Here is a 19,909-nt window from a genome sequence, read left to right as displayed (position 1 = left end):
GGACGCCTTCTGACAGCCGCAGCCATGCACAGTAAGAGATAAAGTGAACTCAATTTCCTGCATTTTACTGAATGATTAAAGTCAGAAGTACTGAGAACAGAAAGAGAGAAAATGGCTTTAGTTTCTACATAAACATCACCATCTCTTGGCTACAGAGGGACATTTCATGACTAAATTGTAAGCTCTGTGAGGATGTGACTATCCCCTATGTGTATGTTTACTGGTCTGCATAGGTCTATGTATGTAGCGTTATATAAGTGATAAGTAGTAGTAGTAACTGGCTTTCTAGGGGGTGAGATCTAACAAAATGGGGATTGTCTAGGATTTATTTCCTTAATCCCCTGCCAGGACAGGTCTATCTGAAAATCACCTACTAGTCTCTGTCCCAGAGGAGCCCCAGTTGGAAGAGGCTGGTGGAGTCTCCTTCCATGAAGGAAGAGTCAAAGGATCACCTGGACCCAGAATGTTCTCCCCGGCTGTGACGGATCCACCCTCCCTGTAGTTTCACCTCAGTAGCATAGCCACAGGTGGGCCATGGCCCACCCACTTTGGGCTCAGGCCCACCCAACCAGGGCTGTCTGACCTGGAAGAGGGATGGAGCCTGGAGCAGCAATGCCGTCGTGGGATCCCATCCCCGCCATGGCGAAGAGGAGGGCTGGAGCAGCAATGCCATCACAGGATCCCATCCCCATCAAGGCAAAAAGGAGGGCTGGAGCTGCAAGGCCATTGCGGGATCCCATCCCCATAGCAGCGGAAGTAGGAGTTAGACTGTGCCTAATGAAAAGGCCCCGTGTGTGTGTGTGTGTGTGTGGGTGTGGGTGAGAATGGGAGTTTGAATGTGTGTGGGTGAGAATGGGATCCTGGAGGCATGAGGAGGGAGTGAGGAGGGGGTGAGAATGGGTGCCTGGGCATATATGTATGTGAGAGAGAATGGGAGCCTGTGTCTGTGTGTGTATAAGAATGGGAACCTGGGTGTGCATCTGTGCGTGTGAGAAAGCGAGCTGGGGGGGTGTGTGTGAGAAAGTGAGAGCTTGTTGTGGTAGAGCATGCAAGAGTGAGAATTTGTGTGTGTGTGTGTGGGTGTGTGTGTGTATGGTAGAGCATATTAGAGTGAGAGTTTGTGTGTGTGAGGGAGTCTGTGAGAGAAATCATGAGCCTGTGTGTGAGTGAGGGAGGAAGGGAAGAAGACAATAGGAGAAGAAACAAAACGAGAAGAGAAACCCTAAAAAGGAATTAGGAAATGACCAACAAGGGAAAAGTGGGAAAAAAGAGACTGGGACCAACTGATTAGAAAAATAGAAAGATCAAACAACAAAGCTAAATATATATATATATATATATATTCTGAGATTTTAGCAATTGGAATATGCCATCTTTGGGAATGTACGTTTCTTATATTTTTGTATTTTGCTCTTTCTTCAGTATTCCACTGATCAGAGCCTTTAGTTTCTCAGGCTTTCTATTTTGATTTTGTCTGCATATTTCTGTTTCTAATTTGTAGTCTCTTATTTCTATATTAGGTAATGGTCGGACTGTTTTGCCTGTGTGTGTGTGACTGGAGTGCAGTATTTCTGCTAGCATGTAGTTTCTCTGTAGCAGTCTGGCTTGTTCCGGTACTCCAGTAGTTGGTGTATTAATGTTCTAGGGCCTGGTGTAGGATTTGCATTGCTGCTTTTTTCATAAGGTTACTGTTATTTTAGTCCTGAGAGTCAGTGCTGTGACTGTATGGCAAGGTTCTAGAAGTCTCTTTTTATGCAGGAGTTTGTGTTATTTCACAAAATAGCAGTGGTGGGATATTTTTTGCTGAAGTGACACCAGAATTTGAATATTTTTTTTCCTGTTGGCTGTAATGTGAATTGTTCTAGCTCTGCTCTGCACCTGTTCTGATGATTAATGCTATTTTATTGCAGTTATGATGATTTCTGGCTTTGTGCAAAGAGCATTCATGAAAGAATTCATTGATTTTTGTTTTATTACATGATTGATTTGATCTGTTTGTTTTATTTGCTTTTTATATTGTATACTTGTGCCTTTATAACTGCAATAAATATAAAATAAATTAGTACAGATTAATAAGGAATTTTTATTGCTGGTAAGTGCTTGAAATAATTGAGGTAAAATATTTTAAAGTTTCATGCATGATACATAATGGCTGTTGCAAACTACTTAGAAAGCTATTGTCAGGGTGCAGTATATGGCATTATTTATCAATAACAATCCAATTAGTAGGTCTCAGACCTGCATGCCTACAGCCCACCCATGTTAACCTTGTGCCCACCCAAAAAATCAATTCTGGCTAGGCCACTGTTTCACCTCCCTGCTAAAACTCATTTTTCCAAGCTAGAGCTCTTAGGATTTATTTCCTTCTCTACCCAGTGGTTTACTATTAGGGCAGCAGCTCACTCTTCCACCACACAGCCACCCTGTCCCTAGAAAACAAGGAGGGAGCAGTAATTATTCCCCCCCCCCCCTCCCCCCACTGTCACAAGTCTGTTTCTAGAAGAGCTCCAGAAGGATTGAGTTTTTTGGATTTTCAGTTGTTTTCCTCCTGAAATGTTGTCTACTTTTGGTGCCTATAAAAGTGTTTGTCCACCAGGAGGTAGCCCGGATAAAGTTAAACTAAATGCCTTGCAAACCTCTTGTAAACTATTTCTGTTATTATTGTTTGAAATGATTGATAAAAAAAAACAATAAAGCACTGGGCATCTCCTGAGCCTCGTTGCCTGCGTCTGGCTCTGTCTGATGGGAAGTGTTTGGCAGCACCTGCTGGTTATTGCAGTGAATTATGGGCTTCAGTGCACTAAATCAGTGCTTGCCCTTCATCATCACCTTCCTATTAAAGCTGTTGAAAGTCTTCCTCAAGTCACAAGGGATTTTGATGATTTGTACCTCTGTGCTTGGGTCAGACGGCAATCAGACATGCCGATTCAATAAAGATCGCAGGAGAAAGGGCTCTCCGAGTTGAGAGCCCGCTCTCCCGACGCAATCCCAGCCACCTCTCCTGGGCGCGCGATCCTATATTTAAATGAGGGGTCCCGCTAAAAGGAGGCGCTAGGGACAGTCACATGCCCCTAGTGCTTCCTAGGCCCAGGAGAGATGGTTCTGCTCAATTTTTGGAGCGTCAGTTTTCAAACCCGCTGACAGCGATCGGTTAGGAAAATGGATGCCGGTAAAATTGAGCGTCCGTTCTCCTAACCAGACTGGCCAGCATATTTTTTTTAAATTTTGTAATGTTTTGGGGTTTTTTTTACTTTTTTTTACATTTTTGGTTCCTCTGACTTAATATTGCTGGGATATGAAGTTGGAGGGTGTACAAAAAAAGCAGTATTTTCTGTTTTTCTGTACCCTTTTCAGGGCTTGGATGCACATTTTACTTTTTGAATTCCGGGTGAATGACTAATAGGCTCATCAGCATGCACATGCATTTGCATGTGATGAGTACTATTTGTTTTCAGGGGGTTTGGCTGCACTTTTTCAAGGTGCTAGACCCCTTACAGTATAAGGGGTATAGACACCCCTTAAAAACATGCGGCCAAACTCGTGTTGAAAGGGTGCAATGGCCCAGAGCCCTGTACTGAATTGGCCCGAGAAAGATTTTACAGAGGTTGGGCACATCTGAGCAGAAGGTACACGACAGTGAGCAGATTAAAGCTTGCACGTCATCGGGTCTCTATAGATCTGATGTCCCTCCTGTAGGCTCAGAGTTCTGAGACATTTCTTTCCATTCATGTCAAGGAAAATGAGAACTAGAATTTAACAAAGCCAACAACCCTCCCTTACAGCCGTAAGAAGTAGAGCGGCTCGAAGGCTCACAACTATCACTGCCGTTTTCCTAAACCTGAGATTGGGGGTACGTCAGGGCGCACGCTGGGATGCTGGTAGGTTGAAAAGTCAGAAGATCTGTTCTGCAGTGTGTGACCACAGGAAAATACCAAACTTTGTGGAAGTGTAAAAGGTATCTACAGCGGGCTACAGAGCAGGGCAAGAGGGCGTGTAAGGAACAGCAAATCAGGGTCTCCTCTCAACAAACTGCCTGCTTGTTTTAGAAAGCTGTGCAATCAATGAATAGTGCAGCAATTTCTCCAAAGTGTTGGCTACACGTGCCCAAGAAAAGGCTCCTGGCCTGCCATCTCATCTCTACCCAACCAATTTGCCGACTTTCTTTGAACAAGTTTTATATTTGAGAGTGAAGAGCTAGGTCCCCTCTACTTTTCCTAACAGAGAGTGATTAAGGAGATTGCTCAGAGTCAGGTTAAGGTTAGAAAGCATTAGGCATAGGGTGACGTTCTTTTGTTTGCAATTAGAGTTTCAAATACACAGGAGCAAGCTTAAAACACAACCCTTTCTTTTTTTGTGTGTGTGTTTGAAATACCCCGGTACAAAGCTCGCTGGCTGTCTTGGGAAAAGAGGAGAACCAGAATTTAGTAGCACCACCAATAAAAAAAAATCGTCAAGAGAAAGTTTCTGTCCAGGATATTGTAACAGGCTCCAGGCCAGGGAGACAGAAATGGCCTCACTCCTCACTGGCATTTATTCTTCAATGCATAAAAAAAATACACACCTTCAGAATTCAAGTCAAAAAGCAATAACAAATCCAGATTGGGGACAAAGAAATAAACTGAAAACGCTGAGGTCAGCTCAACCAGAAAGGAATGTCACAGGGGTGAGGATGACAGGGGGCAGGGGTCATCAGGAGGGAATGTCGCCTGGGGAGCAGGGTCGCACGAGAGGGGAAGTCACAGGGGACAGGGGTCATCAGGAAGGAATGTCGCCTGGGGAGCAGGGTCGCACGAGAGGGGAAGTCACAGGGGACAGGAGTCATCAGGAGGGAATGTGGCCTGGGGAGCAGGGTCGCAGGAGAGGGGATGTCACAGGGGACAGGGGTCATCAGGAGGGAATGTGGCCTGGGGAGCAGGGTCGCAGGAGAGGGGAAGTCACAGGGGACAGGGGTCATCAGTAGGGAATGTCGCCTGGGGAGCAGGGTCACAGGAGAGGGGATGTCATAGGGGTGAGGGGGACAGGGGACAGGGGTCATCAGGAGGGAATGTGGCCTGGGGAGCAGGGTCACACGAGAGGGGAAGTCAGAGGGGACAGGGGTCATCAGGAGGGAATGTGGCCTGGGGAGCAGGGTCACAGGAGAGGGGATGTCATAGGGGTGAGGGGGACAGGGGACAGGGGTCATCAGGAGGGAATGTCGCCTGGGGAGCAGGGTCGCAGAAGAGGGGATGTCACAGGGGACAAGGGTCATCAGGAGGGAATGTGGCCTGGGGAGCAGGGTCGCAGGAGAGGGGAAGTCACAGGGGACAGGGGTCATCAGGAGGGAATGTGGCCTGGGGAGCAGGGTCACAGGAGAGGGGAAGTCACAGGGGACAGGGGTCATCAGGAGGGAATGTCGCCTGGGGAGCAGGATCGCAGGAGAGGGGAAGTCACAGGGGACAGGGGTCATCAGGAGGGAATGTGGCCTGGGGCAGGTCAGGAAGAAGTCCAAGGGGACAGGGGTAAGGAGGGGAATGGGGGGAGCAGGGTCACAGGAGAGGGGGTGACACAGGGGTGAGGATGTCAGGGACAGGGGTCCCTCAGGGAGGGCAAGTACGCCTGGTGGAGCAGGGGGTCGCACGAGAGGGGAAGGGCTACAGGAGAAGGAACATATTATGTGTGAGGGGGCCACACAAAGACAAGCATCCCAGACCCACTTTAAGCCATGTTCTTTCCCCGGGACATTAAGAGAGTCCGAGTCCTGAAGGGGTAGTGGGGGGGGGGCCCCCGCTGGGTCCTGGGTCCAGGTTACCTCCTCCTCCTCCCTGCCCTCCTTCTCACAAGCACTTCAGGATGTAGAAGTTGCAGGCGGTGCCCCTGGGGCAGTTGCAGAATTTGCCGATGCGGGCCCCTTTCCGCACTGCGCACTGCTCCCCGGCATCGCACTAGAAGAAAGGCAGGAAGAAAGGTCACAGGACAGACAGTTCACCCCTGCAAGCCAGAGCCGCCTCTCCCCGGCTGAGCAGGACCTGCCAGGAGATCCGACTGCTCAGCTCAGCCGCACACACGCCAGTGCAGCAGGGCGGGGAGGGTTTACATCTACCGTCCTGAAAATAGCACATTGCACTCTGATCTTTGGTTTCGGGGCTCGACCCCGTGACTTTCTTGCCCTTCGGTGTCAAATGGATAAGCGCTTAGGTGCTGTGATGTGAAAACAAGAAGAGGGTATTACAAGTCCCTAAAATTAACGGTGCCTGTCCGGATGTCTTAGCCCCTTTCCTGTTTACTTTCAGGAAAGGATTCATCCGTACTCTAAAACGTATTCGTCCCTTTCCCCTCCTCCCTATCCTGTCCTCTTCTCGCCTCTCCTCCAGCCTTTCCCGTTCCTCCCCTTCCTTCGGGACCCCCGCTGGCACTGGTGGTGGGAGAAGGGAGCCGCGATGCTTTGGGTCCTTCCTATGATCGCATTCGGGTGAACTCTCGGGATAGGGAAACTCTTTATAATTTCATTCTTTCCCTTTGTGCACATAGCAAGCCGGAAGCCCATGTAGGCAGGGAGACTGTCTCCTAATAAAAAAAAACAACAAAAACCCCACTTTCTCATCCCAAACCTCTGGAATCCTCCGCCCTCCCCCACAAAAAAAAAAAGGCTTGGGTTACCGAGGGCATCCATCCCAGCTTCTTCTCCAGGGAAGGAATGGGTTTGCTCTTCAACTTCTCCAGGACCTCCTGCAGCGCTTCGATCTGCAAGGAACAACGAGACCCGAGACGTCAGAAACAAGCGTCGCCTCCTCACTTGCTGAGTGCCTGACGAGTCCCAGCCATCAGGGATAGATTCCTGCGCCTACCCAGGTGCTAAAGATGGGCCGTGGGGGACGTTCAGACTTTGCATTTAAATCACACCCATTAATTACTGTAATGAATTATGTAAAGTATGCATCAAGCAATATTGACACTACGCCAAATGATGTCAATGTAAATACAGGATACGATTCTGGTTAAGAAATATTACACGTTCTGACGGATGATGGATGAGTGGGATAAAGTGGGAGTTATCTTTGCAATATAGAACCAATATAGGCATACTCACGAACACACTGACAAAGACGCACATATATATATACACTCTCTCACACACACACTCATGCACACACATATTCACTCCTACACACACACACACATATACACTCTCTCTCACACACACCCACACACATGCACACACATATTCACTCCTACACACACACACTCATACACATACACACACACACCCACATATACACTCTCTCTCACACACACCACACACACTCATGCACACACATATTCACTCCTACACACACATATTCACTCCTACACACACACACACACACACACACATATACACTCTCTCACACACACACAGACTCATGCACACACATATTCACTCGTACACACACTCATACACACACACACTCTCTCTCTCATACACACACACATATACACTCTCTCTCATACACGCACACAAGAAATCCAATGAATTGGCCACCACACTACACTTGAGCCTCGAGCTCCTGATGTTACAATTAATTAACTTTCCAATCTGTGCTAGAATTTGTCCACCTAAATCGACACTGATACTATGAAGTATCAGCTTCTTCTAAACTGGGTACAAATCTCAAACTTCTCCGCCTAGTCCTAGAGAGGCTCAAGCAGCTGTCAGTGCCAGGTGAGCCGCCTCCTTTCTCCGGATTGCCCGAAGCTGCTGACAGATTTTATACTCCGAGGCTAGAGAGATACACCAGACATGCTCGCTGTCATGCAATCATCCTTCTGAAGATCAGCAATACCGTGCCTCCGTCTTTGCCCCTAACACGGGCACACACACATAGAGGCGAAGGTAAGGACCGGCGAATAAAATAGAAAAGTAAAACATGTAGGCTCAGTAAAAGCAGAGGCCGTTTCAGCCATATTAAAGAGCTTCCCCTGCGCCAGGGATACTGCAATTTTATAATTTTCCAGTCATTCCAGGATTGCCGTATTTAAAAAAGAACGCGTTGAAACTTGCTAGTAAGTTATATTCGTATATGTTAAACTGAATCTTACATTCAGAAAAGAGAAAGTAGAGCTTAAAATCTTATTTTAATATATGAACTATTTCTAAACTTTCCTGTCTGTGAATGTTTTGAAAAGTTTTTTTATTTTAATAATAATAACGACAATAATTGTCATTATGAGTTTATTATTGCAAATAAAGTAATAATAAGCTTGCATTTATTAACGTTTTCCTTATTCCTTCACGCTTCTATGATCCTCCTGATAACACAGATACAACCGTAGACAGAAGCCTTTGCGGCGGAAAAAAAAATCATTAAAAAAAAAAACAAAACGGAATTTTTTGCTCACAAAAGAATAATACAGGAGATGTGACCTCCTGAAGTAATTCAGGTGTCTTTATGGGGAAGTGCAGTAGCTTCCACAAAACAAAGGCATCCGAACCGATTAGTATTGAAGAGACGTTTGAAACAAAAGAAATGGAAGCATTTTAGGGTAGAAAACGATTTAAGAAAACTCTCTAAAAAAACTATTTCCGGGATTACAGGACTGCGACACCTGTTGGAGGCACTTTGTCCAGAGGTGGCTCTGCCTCCCCGGCGTGTTCAGTCTGACTTCACTTGCCTGCCCCCAAGCCAGGCAGAGCGGGTGATTTCGTTTCGTTTCGTTTCGGGTGGGGCGAGATGTCGTTCTTACCAGCTCTTTTTCTTCTTGGCTTTTATTGGCGCTTTCTGCGGACCTCACCTCGCCCGCCGCAGCCAGCAGGCAGAACCCGCAGCAGGCGAGGCAGAGCAGCGCTAGCCGGCAGCTGGCCATGGTGCTGAAAGTCACCGGCGGACTGCCAGGGGGACGCGAGCTACTTCCAAGGCGCGGAGACACCTCCCCCCCCTCCCCTCAGGGCCACCTCCCTTTATCTTCTGCCGTCATCGGCGCTCTGATGACTCTGCTGCACGTCCCTGGCTACCTGATTGGTGAACTGCTCGTTTTCCGTGATGGTTCCCCCCGGAGAAAATGTGCCAGCCCTGGGCTAACTATTTCTGGCAGCGGCATCTTCTCTGAATGTTCTTCCTGCAGTTGCACTTTACTGATCCTCGGTGGTCCATAGCACATCATTTATTTTTTTTGTATCATTGTTTAGAGTTTTCTCATGTTAGTCTGGAAAAGGTGGGGGGGGGGGGGGGTCATCTTTTCTGAAGTCTGACACTTTTGTACAGGGCGGCCAACTTATTTCAGTGTTTTGAGGGGTGATTTTTATAACTGAAATCAAATCTGAAAAGAAGGCAGGGTCCATGCTTGCCTCCAACATATTATTGAGATTATAGTTGTCTCTCTCTCGATATATATTTTTTTTAATACTGGATACATATAGGAAGGAAATCAGAGCCACTTTAGTAAACTTGGATAAAGCGCTCCTGGAAACCAAAAATTCGTCATTCAGACCAGAAACCCAGTGAAGATAGCAAAGGACCATTTTGTTCTGTCACTGAGCTGTCTACTCTCAGAAGAGTCCTGGGTGGGAGAGGAGAGGTGTGCCCAAGGAAAACCTCAGGTCCAAAGAGAAAATCTTGGAGAAGGTGCATTAATATGTCCACCGGTTAGGATCAGAATCCCCTCCTATCAGCACCACTACCGCTCCCCCATGATCTCTATTTCATTGTTATTCTGACTCATCCTCATCCTTAATAGTTGAATAATAGAGCATCCTACACTGGGACACTTGAGCATTTACGAATACAGTGTGCCTCTCTCAGCTAAGCTGGGTCTGCAACCACACTGTTTAGAAAAATTGCTTTAGTAATCCCAACAGAGACATTTGTAAACACATGTACATCTTTATGCAATAACAGAGCCTGATGTTTACAGAGCCACTTCTTTTAATGGAAGGATCGGTCTGTAGTTAAAAGCTGACTATCCAGTCCAAACTAGGAAAAACTAATCTTGCCATATCCTCTGGAGTAGAAAATAAAAGTGTTCAGCTGGAGCACTCAGAAAGTCTTAGTTTGCAGGAAAATGGGATATCACACAGCTTGAAGAAGTCTGACCGAAAGCTTACATGATATCAAAGGCTTTACATCGTCACTAGAAAGGGGCCCCGAGGAGTGGGTACCCAGAGGGTGTCTCACCCGAGTTGGAGCTGTAACAGAAGTCCGTAGCATGAGGTGCAGAATCAGCAATGAGGGAACTCGTTGCCAAAACATCAGTGGTCAGGTTCGGCCGGATTAAGTATCCGGGAGTAGAGACATCATCAGCAGGGGACGCCCCTGAGGTTCTCGCCAAGCAGTGCTTATCCTGACCTGTGTAAACACGTGCGCGCCTGCGCCTATGTGATCCCAGAGTCAAGATGGCGGTCGGCAGTGCCCACGCCATCCCGGGAATGCCAGGCGGGTCGGCAGTAGCTGGCGGAGGCCGCCACTTTCCCCAGTGGAGTCACTGAAGAGAAGAGAGAGTTGAGCAGAAGTGGTCGCAGACATCTGCGACTGATGGGCGTAACAGTTCCTTTCCTTGAGCCCTGACAGACCAGTCCAGACAAGTGAGATTTGTCCACCCTATCAGCAGCTGGAGGTACAGGGCAAGCTCTTTGTACTGACTGTTGTGTCCGTGGGCGTGCCCCCCTACTTGAGCTCTGTGGCGGCCGCTGCGGCAGCATCGGGGCAGATTGCCCTACCTCATGTGCCCGGTGCCCCTGCGCGTCAGCTCGGGCCTCCGGGCTAGCCGCCGGGTCAGGAGCCGTCCCTGCTCCTCCCTCACGGCAGCTAGCAGCTTTCCTCTGTGGCACGAGATCCAAGATGGCCGCCGCCATCTTAGGCGCAAGGCTGCGCCTCCTCACCAGAATTAAAGGGACCTCGTCCCTTTAATTGTCTACAGCTGATTCCAATCCATTGGGCCAGAGGAAGTATAAAAGGAGACTTCCTCTGACCATTCTTTGACTTGGCAACTTCCGTGGTTGGTCAGGTCTACTTGCTTCAGTGAGTTCTTGTGCTTTGGATCCTTGTTCCTGTCTCGTGTTGGTGTTCCTGGTTCCTGACTTCAGATTGGCAAGCGGTGATTCTCTGGTGTGTGACCTCGGACTGGTAAGCAACGACCCTCTGGCACTTGACCTCAGACTTCTTCTTGACCATCATCTCCAAGGGCCCGCCTAAGTCCCAGTGGCCCGGGTCCCTAGGGGCTCCTCCCGGGGGGGACCGCAGGCTTCCAGGGGTGAAGTTCCAGTCAGCCCTTGCACCGAACGTCTTGACCTCTCAAAGGTCCACCTAAATCCCAGCGGTCCAGGTCCCTACGGGCTCCTCCTGGGGGGACCGCGGACTTCCAGTGGCTAAGACACACTTCCTTTCTTTGACGTCACGACTCTTCGTCTGCCTCCACAGTCGCCTCTGTCTCCAGTGCCGAGGGTCAGCTGGTCACGTCTTCTGTTTCTGCCTCACCACCCGACGGGAGAACCAACGGATCTTCCTCCTAAGGTATACCATCCTCCCGTCAGCCCAAGGGTTCACAAGCCTGAGCATAACACTGACGTTCCTTCCTATATAGACTGGTATAGCAGGGAAGGCATCAGTAGTCTTTTGCCCAAGCTGATGAGGAAGGTTATCCTGGAATTCAATAAAAAGTATTTAACCAACATAATTCCAATAACAAATTTATAAAAAACAATAAGGGATTGGGCATCACCTCTGCCCTTTTCTCCCTGGGCTGCATTCCCTTCTTGGTAAGAGGCAATCTGGCTGCTTGTTCTTTATTTCTTTACATTTCTCTCTTTTTTTTTTCAAACTATCTATTACTTACCAATGATTTTTTTCAACCACCACCTTCTCCTCAGTGGGCTCTGAACTGGTCTGTCTGGACTCAAGAAAAGGAAATAAGCAGGTAAGAATCAAATTTCACCTTCTTCATTCTCCTGTCAGAGTAGTGCAGACAAGTGAGATGTGCATAAACAGTACCTATCGTGGGTAGGTGTAACCTAAAACTGCTTTCAGGACTCCTATGCCAAAAAGTGTTTTCTTCTTCTCTTGAGAATTCAACCTGTAAGGCTTTGAAAACAAGTGCAGGGATGCCCATGTCGCTGTCCTGCAGATGTCTGCTGGTGCCATTTGTTTATGCTCTGCCAGGATGCTGCCTGAGCCCTCATGGAGTATGCCCTAAGCCCTCTGGCACTGGCTGACCCTTTAATATGTATGTTGCTGCTGCTATTACTTCCTTAATCCATCTCACAATAGATGCTTTCAAGGCCACTTCCTCTTTGCAGGCCTGCAAACAATACAAAAAGTCCATCTGATCTCCAAAAATAATTTGTGGCTTCCAGCTATCTCAAAAGTGCCCTTCATACATCCAAGAATCGTAGCTCCCTCTTCTGACCTTGACAATTCACTTTCCTAAAGCCAGGCAAAGAAATCATTTGATTTGTATAAAACTTCGATACCACCTTTGGCAAGAAAGATGGGACTGGCTTAATGGTGACCTTCTCTTTGGAAAAAGAAAGGTAGGAATATCTGCAGGACAAAACCTGTAACTCAGAGATCCTCCTGGCTGAACAATTGGCGCCAATAATACCATCTTCCTAAATGATTGGAATGGTGCCTTCACCAAAACCCTCAGGACCAGGTTTAGGTTCCAAGACAGGACTAGTGGCTTTACTGGCAAGTGGACATTGCTCATTTCAGGGAGCAAACTACATCCAGATGAGACACTAAGGGGGGCCCCTCGAACTTGCTCCTTACATCATGCTATGACTGCTATCTGAACCCTTGGTGAGTTCACTGCTAGCCCTTTGTCCAGTCCCTTCTGAAGAAACTGAAATGAACCAAAAAATGATTACAACCAGCATCCCTCAAGGTTCATCCTTGTCGGCAATACTTTTTAATCTGTATATATTACCACTGTGTAAATTGTTATCTGGTCTAAGTCTCAATTTTTATCTATATAATGTACAATTCATTGTACTGATAGAAAAATCAGTTTATTACACTAAGGCTCTAAATATCTATTTCTCTGCCATTCAGAGGCTACTAACTCACCTTAAATTAGTTCTAAATACTCAAAACAAAAAACAAAACAGTAATCATCTGGTTAGGTAGAAAAAAATACTATTAATCTCCCATTCAGATCACAATTGGGACAAGTAAGATTGAGATCACTGAGTATGCTAGAAATCTAGGAGTGGTGTTAGATAGGAATTTGTCCATGAAAAAAAAACCCATATTGCTAGGATCACTAAAATGAGATACAATAATCTGTGCCTACTCAAAAGATTAAAACCTTTATTTAATTCAAATGATTTCCAGACAATTTTACAAACAATGATCTTTTCAAGCTTTGATTACTGTAATGCCATTTTGTTATTACAAAATGCTGCAGCACGTATCATATCAGAGCACAGGAGATATGATCATATCAAACTGGTATTAAAGATGTTACACTGGTTAGCATTCAAGCAACGAATTCTGTATAAGGTCTTGAGTACAATTCACAAGATAATGTTCAATAATAACTCAGGGTGGCTGGGGCAGCATTGCATTTTCACACTACGCAGAGGAATTTGTGGTCTGCCAACAAAGGTTTTCTCACTGTTCCATCAATTCACAATGCACATTTATCTGAACTAAGAAAAAGAGCTTTATCCGTTGCCGGTTCCAAGTTATGGAACCTCTTACCTGAAAATCTGAGGCTACAAAAAGATCTTAAAGTATTTAAAAGGGAGCTAAAAACATGGCTATTTAGAGCTGTTTTTGAAATAGGCTAATATCACGTTATGTAAAGGAAAGAGATAGCAATATCAAAGAGAAAATATCTGTTTTGAATGTATGTACCTGTATTGTTTTAAATTCTGTGAATGTTTTTTAAATTGTGAACCACAACGATTGCATTTTATATAGAAGTACAGTATATAAAAATAAATAAGCAAACAAATAAACTGCAAAATAGTAGCTGAGCCTTTCATGGCAGCACCTTCCTCTGCCTACACCACCCCTCAAAAATCTTCCAAATTCTTATTTATATCAGTGAGGTGGGCACCTTTCTTACCATCAGCAATGTCAGTATCACCTGGCCCTATTACCTCTTTTATTAAGCCTCTTCTTTTCAAGAGCCGTGCCATAAGACAAAATTGCACTGCTTCCCTCCATGGTTACCAGCCCTTGGTGCAGTAGGTATTTTCCTGACTGAATCCGAGCAGATTTCCTACCTTGAGCCTTACTATGGTCGGCATATCATGGCTGTCTTGTTCACTTGGGGGCTACTTAGATCACTGATCTTAGATGGTCCGTGATCTTCCTCAGTACTTTCCCTTCCATTGGCCAGGGTGGCAATGGGCCAGATTTTAAATCTTACGCGCGCGGGGTACATTAGTGCGCGCTACCCGGCGCGCACTAATGTACACCCAATTTTATAACATGCGGGCGCAGCCGCGCGCATGTTATAAAGTCCAGAGTCAGCGAGCGCAAGGGGGTGCACACTTGTGCACCTTGCGCGCGCCGAGCCCGAGGGGAGCCCCGATGGATTTCCCCGTTCCCTCCAAGGTCGCTCTGAAATCAGAGCAGCCTTGGAGGGAACTTTTCTTTCGGTCCCACCACCTTCCCCTCCCTTCCCCTATCTAACCCACCCCCAGCCCTACCTAAATCCCCCCCACCTTATTTTATTTTTTATGCCTGCCTCTTGCAGGCGTATCTTGCGCGCGCTGGCCAGCTGACAGCGTGCGAACCTCCGGCACGGTCACTGTACCGGAGGACTTGGGACCACCCCTGGACCGCCCCCTGGATTGGCACCACGCCCACAACCCCGCCCCTGGACCCCCCCTTTGTCATAGCCCCGGGACATACGCACGTCCCAGGGCTTGAGCCCGCACAGAGCCTATGCAAAATAGGGGTAGGGTTTTGGGGGTTACGCGCGTATATTACGTGCGTAACCCTTTGAAAATCTACCCCAATGTGTACAATGCATGTTTCTGGACCAACATTGTGTCAACACATCTATCCTCATGGATCTCCATTCTCTTCTTCAACTGAAGAAATACCTTACTTTGGCAGTCTTGCACATCGCCATTAGATCACACTGGGGGTGCCCTCATTTGAGCACTATTTGGTTGAAGCCTTCCTTGGCTAGTGCCCACTCCCATGGATCTAGCACGTGGCTATTTAGAGCTGTTTTTGAAATAGGCTAAGATCACGTTATGTAAAGGAAAGAGATAGCAATGTCAAAGAGCTCAAGAAGTCCACTTGTATGTGGTCTGCTCTTACTATGTATATGGCCAAGATCTCCTGGAGATGAACCTCCACCCTCAACATTAGTTCTAACTCTCTCTCCATTTACCTGCATCTTGTCCCTCCTTGTTTGTTCACATAGGCCATTGCCATTGCATTGTTTGAAAAGTCATTACTGTTTTGCCCCCTACATTTGGTAAGAAGCACTTCGATGCCAGCCTGATTGTTTGAGTTTCCAGGTGATTCATCGAGATATCTCCTCCAATTTGTGCCACCTGTCCCTCGTAGTGTGCCCCCAGCCTTCCTTGCTTGCATCTGTGGTCACTATAATCCACTGAGGGGGGATCCAAGCTGGCTACATTCTCCCGGTTGGCTTTCATAAGCCAGCACTCTAGATTTCTCCTTGCCTGCTCTGTCATCAACAATGTCCTGTCAAAATTTTGGCTTTGTGGTGACCTTATAGATAACAGACTCCACTGTAAAGGGTGCATATGAGCCCTTGCCCAGGGAAACACTTTGCTTGCAGTTGTCATTGAGCCTAGGACATGCAGATATGTGTTAGCTTGAAGGGGGTCACTGAAACCAGCATCCCACTCACCTGGTCCTGCAGCTTTCTGATCCTCCAGTCTGTGAGGAAAACCTTGCTATTTCGCCCGTCAATCACAGACAGCTGAGACCTTTGCTGTTCACCTCTCTTTTCCCTGTTACAGCGATTCTCAAGGCCATGGCAGCCTCAGCATGCAAATGCCGCCTTCCTTGGCGATCCCGTCTGCCATCTTGAGTCGGGGATTACGTAGGGCACGCATGCACGAGCTAGGCCCTCTCTTATTGAAGTCATGGTGGGAAACTCGGGGCGTCCCCTCCACATGACGTCACCCGCTTGATGTATTTAACCCAGCCAGCCTAAGCATCCTACGAGTTAGCAAGGACTTCCTTCCTGCTTATTCCACTCCATTCGGAGATGCTTCGCTTCACTACTTCCTGAACTAGAATGCCTTAGGTACCCACTCCTTGGGGGGCCTTATTACATTCTGTTATCCACTCCTCGGAGGGCCTTCCTGCCTGGAGATTCCTATCTTCCTGATTCAGGACATCGAAAGTTCAGCCTAGTGAATTCTACTTCTACTTCTACCTCCTAGCTGAAGGAACCGCCAGCATACCCCGAGCCTCGGGCCACTACCGTGCTCATTCCAGCTACCCTTCTACACTCCGGAGTAAGTACCAATACCTACTTCGCTCTGCTGACCTTTTGCACCTCTCTGGACTTCTACCTGCTGATCTTTGGCATACCCGCGCTGCGGGCCACTACCAGATCCCTCCAGAGAGTTACCATCAGGAGAAGACTTCCCTGGCGTACCCTGCTCTGTGGGCCACTACCGGGGATATCTGCAATGAGCTGCTTTACTACTTTGGACAGTATCTTCTCTCCATGCTGTGCGTATTTCCCACAATTCCAGTACAATAAAGTCTGTCTCATCTGTGTCCGTCTCTACTGAGGCCACGCCTACCGCAGTGAGTCCCCACAGGGCTCCTCCCTGTGGGTGGAACCAACTCTCACTACGGTCCAGAGTCCACAACCACACCATGTTATAACACTTGCTTTTCATTGTATCAAATTGGACTCGGAGATAGGTCAATAATTGAGAAGGTTCTAATTGGCTTTTGTCCCTGTTCACCACCCATTCCAACTTCTCCAGTGTCTGTCCATTGACTGGTGCCCTGTCTGCAGAGTCAGCTCTTATCAACCAAACATCCCTTATTCTTTCTCTGCAAAGAGAGGCTGCCACCACTACCATTACCTTCATAAAGATTCTGGGTGTTGTGGCACAACCTTGAATTTATAATGGTTTCCCAATATTGCAAAAAGCAAATAGCAGTGATGCTGTCTTCTGATTGGGATATTGTAATAGAATTATTTCTGATTACTCGGGCTAAGGATGTATGTAGAGGTTAGGCTGAATGGATCAGAGTTCTCACCTAGACACAGGCTAGTTTGAAGACCACAGGCCAACATCTGAGTGAACTCATATTTACTGTTTCGCACTGTGAAATGTTTACAAACAGGAAAGAATCTGAGAACTGTAGAGCCAGTAGTTCTAATGTGAGAAAGTAAGTAATTAACTGATATTAATGTCATAGAGAGTGAAGAAGCCAATCCTGACATCAGTGTTTCAGCAGACCACTGCCTGCTTCTGGGGAAATATTGCAAATATTAAGAAACAAGATGTGACACAAATGGTCTTAAAAAAGTATTGTCAAAATAAAGCTTCTAATAATGATCCCTTAGACAGGTCTTCCAGGAGAATTCAACAGAGTTTCATGTACTTTCACTACTAGGTAAATTTCCAGCATCTTAAGACAATCGACTGTCAAAAAAAGACATAGTAACATAGTAATAATGGCAGAAAAGGACCAAATGGTCCATCCAATCTGCCCAGCAAGCTTCTTATGGTAATAACTGCCACTCCGTGCAGGTTACCCCCATGTTTCTTTTATGGGTAGCAAGTGCCATGCCATACAGTTATTTGAAGAGCCTTCCTTATTATTATTATGAACATTCTTCATTAGTAAGGAAACTCTTCCATGCACTCTGGATTTCATTACCAACCTCCTGATTAACTAAACAAGTAGGGTCATGTTCCACTGGTAAATAAAAGGACACATTGGGTAATTGTCATAAGAACATAAGAAATTGCCATGCTGGGTCAGACCATGGGTCCATCAAGCCCAGCATCCTGTTTCCAACAGAGGCCAAACCAGGCCACAAGAACCTGGCAATTACCCAAACACTAAGAAGATCCCATGCTACTGATGCAATTAATAGCAGTGGCTATTCCCTAAGTAAACTTGATTAATAGCAGTTAATGGATTTCTCCAAACCTTTTTTGATCCCAGCTACACTAACTGCACTAACCACATCCTCTGGCAACAAATTCCAGAGCTTTATTGTGCATTGAGTGAAAAAGAATTTTCTCCGATTAGTCTTAAATGTGCTACTTGCTAACTTCATGGAATGCCCCCTAGTCCTTCTATTATTTGAAAGTGTAAATAACAGAGTCACATCTACTCATTCAAGACTCTCATGATCTTAAAGACCTCTATCATATCCCCCCTCAGCCGTCTCTTCTCCAAGCTGAACAGCCCTAACCTCTTTAGTCTTTCCTCATAGGGGAGCTGTTCAATTCCCCTTTACATTTTGGGCGCCCTTCTCTGTACCTTCTCCATTGCAACTATATCTGTTTTGAGATGCGGCGACCAGAATTGTACACAGTACTCAAGGTGCGGTCTCACCATGGAGCGATACAGAGGCATTATGACATTTTCCGTTTTATTAACCATTCCCTTCCTAATAATTCCTAACATTGTTTGCTTTTTTTTTTTTTTTTACTGCTGCAGTACACTGAACCGACGATTTTAAAGTATTATCTACTATGATGCCTAGATCTTTTTCCTGGGTGGTAGCTCCTAATATGGAACCTAACATCATGTAACTACAGCAAGGATTATTTTTCCCTATATGCAACACCTTGCACTTGTCCACATTAAATTTCATCTGCCATTTGGATGCCCAATTTTCCAGTCTTGCAATGACCTCCTGTAATGTATCACAATCCGCTTGTGATTTAACTACTCTGAATAATTTTGTATCATCCACAAATTTGATAACCCCACTCGTTGTATTCCTTTCCAGCTCATTTATATATATATTGAAAAGCACCGGTCCAAGTACAGATCCCTGAGGCACTCCACTGTTTACCCTTTTCCACTGAGAAAATTGACCATTTAATCCTACTCTCTGTTTCCTGTCTTTTAACCAGTTTGTAATCCATGAAAGGAAATCACCTCCTATCCCATGACTTTTTAGTTTTCGTAGATGCCTTCTGAAAATCCAAATACACTACCATCTACCGGTTCACCTTTATTCTCATGTTTATTAACCCCTTCAAAAAAATGAAGCAGATTTGTAGGCAAGACTTCCCTTGGGTAAATCCATGTTGTCTGTTTTTTTATTAAACCATGTCTTTCTATATGCTCTACAATTTTGATCTTGAGAATAGTTTCGACTATTTTTCCCAGCACTGAAGTCAGGCTCACTGGTCTATAGTTACCCGGATTGCCCCTGGAGCCCTTTTTAAATATTGGGGTTACATTGGCCACCCTCCAGTCACAATGGATGATTTTAATGCTAGGTTACAAATTTTTTTAGTTCCTTCAGTACCCTAGAATGCATACCATCCGGTCCAGGTGATTTGCTACTCTTTAGTTTGTCAATCTGGCCTACTACATCTTCCAGGTTCACAGTGATTTGGTTCAGTTCATCTGACTCATCACCCTTGAAAACCATCTCTGGAACTGGTATCTCCCCACCATCCTCATTAGAAAACACAGAAGCAAAGAATTATTTTATTCTTTCTGCAATGGCCTTATCTTCCCTAAGAGCCCCTTTAACCCCTCGGTTATCTAATGGTCCAACTGAAACCCTCACAGGTTTCTTGCTTCAGATATATTTTAAAACGTTTTATTATGAGTTTTTGCCTTTATCGCCAACTTCATTTCAAATTCTCTCTTCGCCTGTCTTATCAATGTTTTACACTTATCTTGACAATGCTTATGTTTTATCCAATTTTCTTCCAAGTTTTGAAGGATTTTTTTTTTTTTTAGCTAAAACAGCCTCTTTCCCCTCACCTTTTAACCATGATGGTAATCGTTTTGCC

At 46.1% G+C, this 19,909-nt stretch overlaps 1 protein-coding gene across 1 annotated transcript; it reads right to left on the bottom strand.

Annotated features, from left to right (window-relative positions):
* Window positions 1-5,813: 5,813 nt before the first annotated feature.
* Window positions 5,814-8,820, bottom strand: LOC115097611 (cocaine- and amphetamine-regulated transcript protein-like). Its single transcript, XM_029613550.1, has 3 exons — window positions 8,701-8,820; window positions 6,637-6,720; window positions 5,814-5,921 (listed from the first exon to the last, which is right to left on the bottom strand). The coding sequence occupies exons 1-3, from the start codon at window positions 8,818-8,820 to the stop codon at window positions 5,814-5,816; spliced, it is 312 nt and encodes a 103-aa protein (XP_029469410.1).
* Window positions 8,821-19,909: the final 11,089 nt, after the last annotated feature.

Source organism: Rhinatrema bivittatum, chromosome 8 (genome assembly GCF_901001135.1).
Source record: "Rhinatrema bivittatum chromosome 8, aRhiBiv1.1, whole genome shotgun sequence".
Classification (NCBI taxonomy): domain Eukaryota; kingdom Metazoa; phylum Chordata; class Amphibia; order Gymnophiona; family Rhinatrematidae; genus Rhinatrema; species Rhinatrema bivittatum.
The sequence above is the reverse complement of the archived record's forward strand: the minus strand, read 5'-3'. Positions and strand labels throughout refer to the sequence as shown.

What these genes read in the sequence shown, in the direction of transcription:
- LOC115097611 (XM_029613550.1), bottom strand. Translation starts at nt 8,820, where the DNA reads ATGGCCAGCTGCCGGCTAGCGCTGCTCTGCCTCGCCTGCTGCGGGTTC. An exon ending in GCCAAGAAGAAAAAGAGCTG is followed by an intron (nt 6,721 to 8,700) that starts GTAAGAACGACA and finishes TGTTCCTTGCAG; the next exon opens with ATCGAAGCGCTGCAGGAGGT. An exon ending in AGCTGGGATGGATGCCCTCG is followed by an intron (nt 5,922 to 6,636) that starts GTAACCCAAGCC and finishes CCTTTCTTCTAG; the next exon opens with TGCGATGCCGGGGAGCAGTG.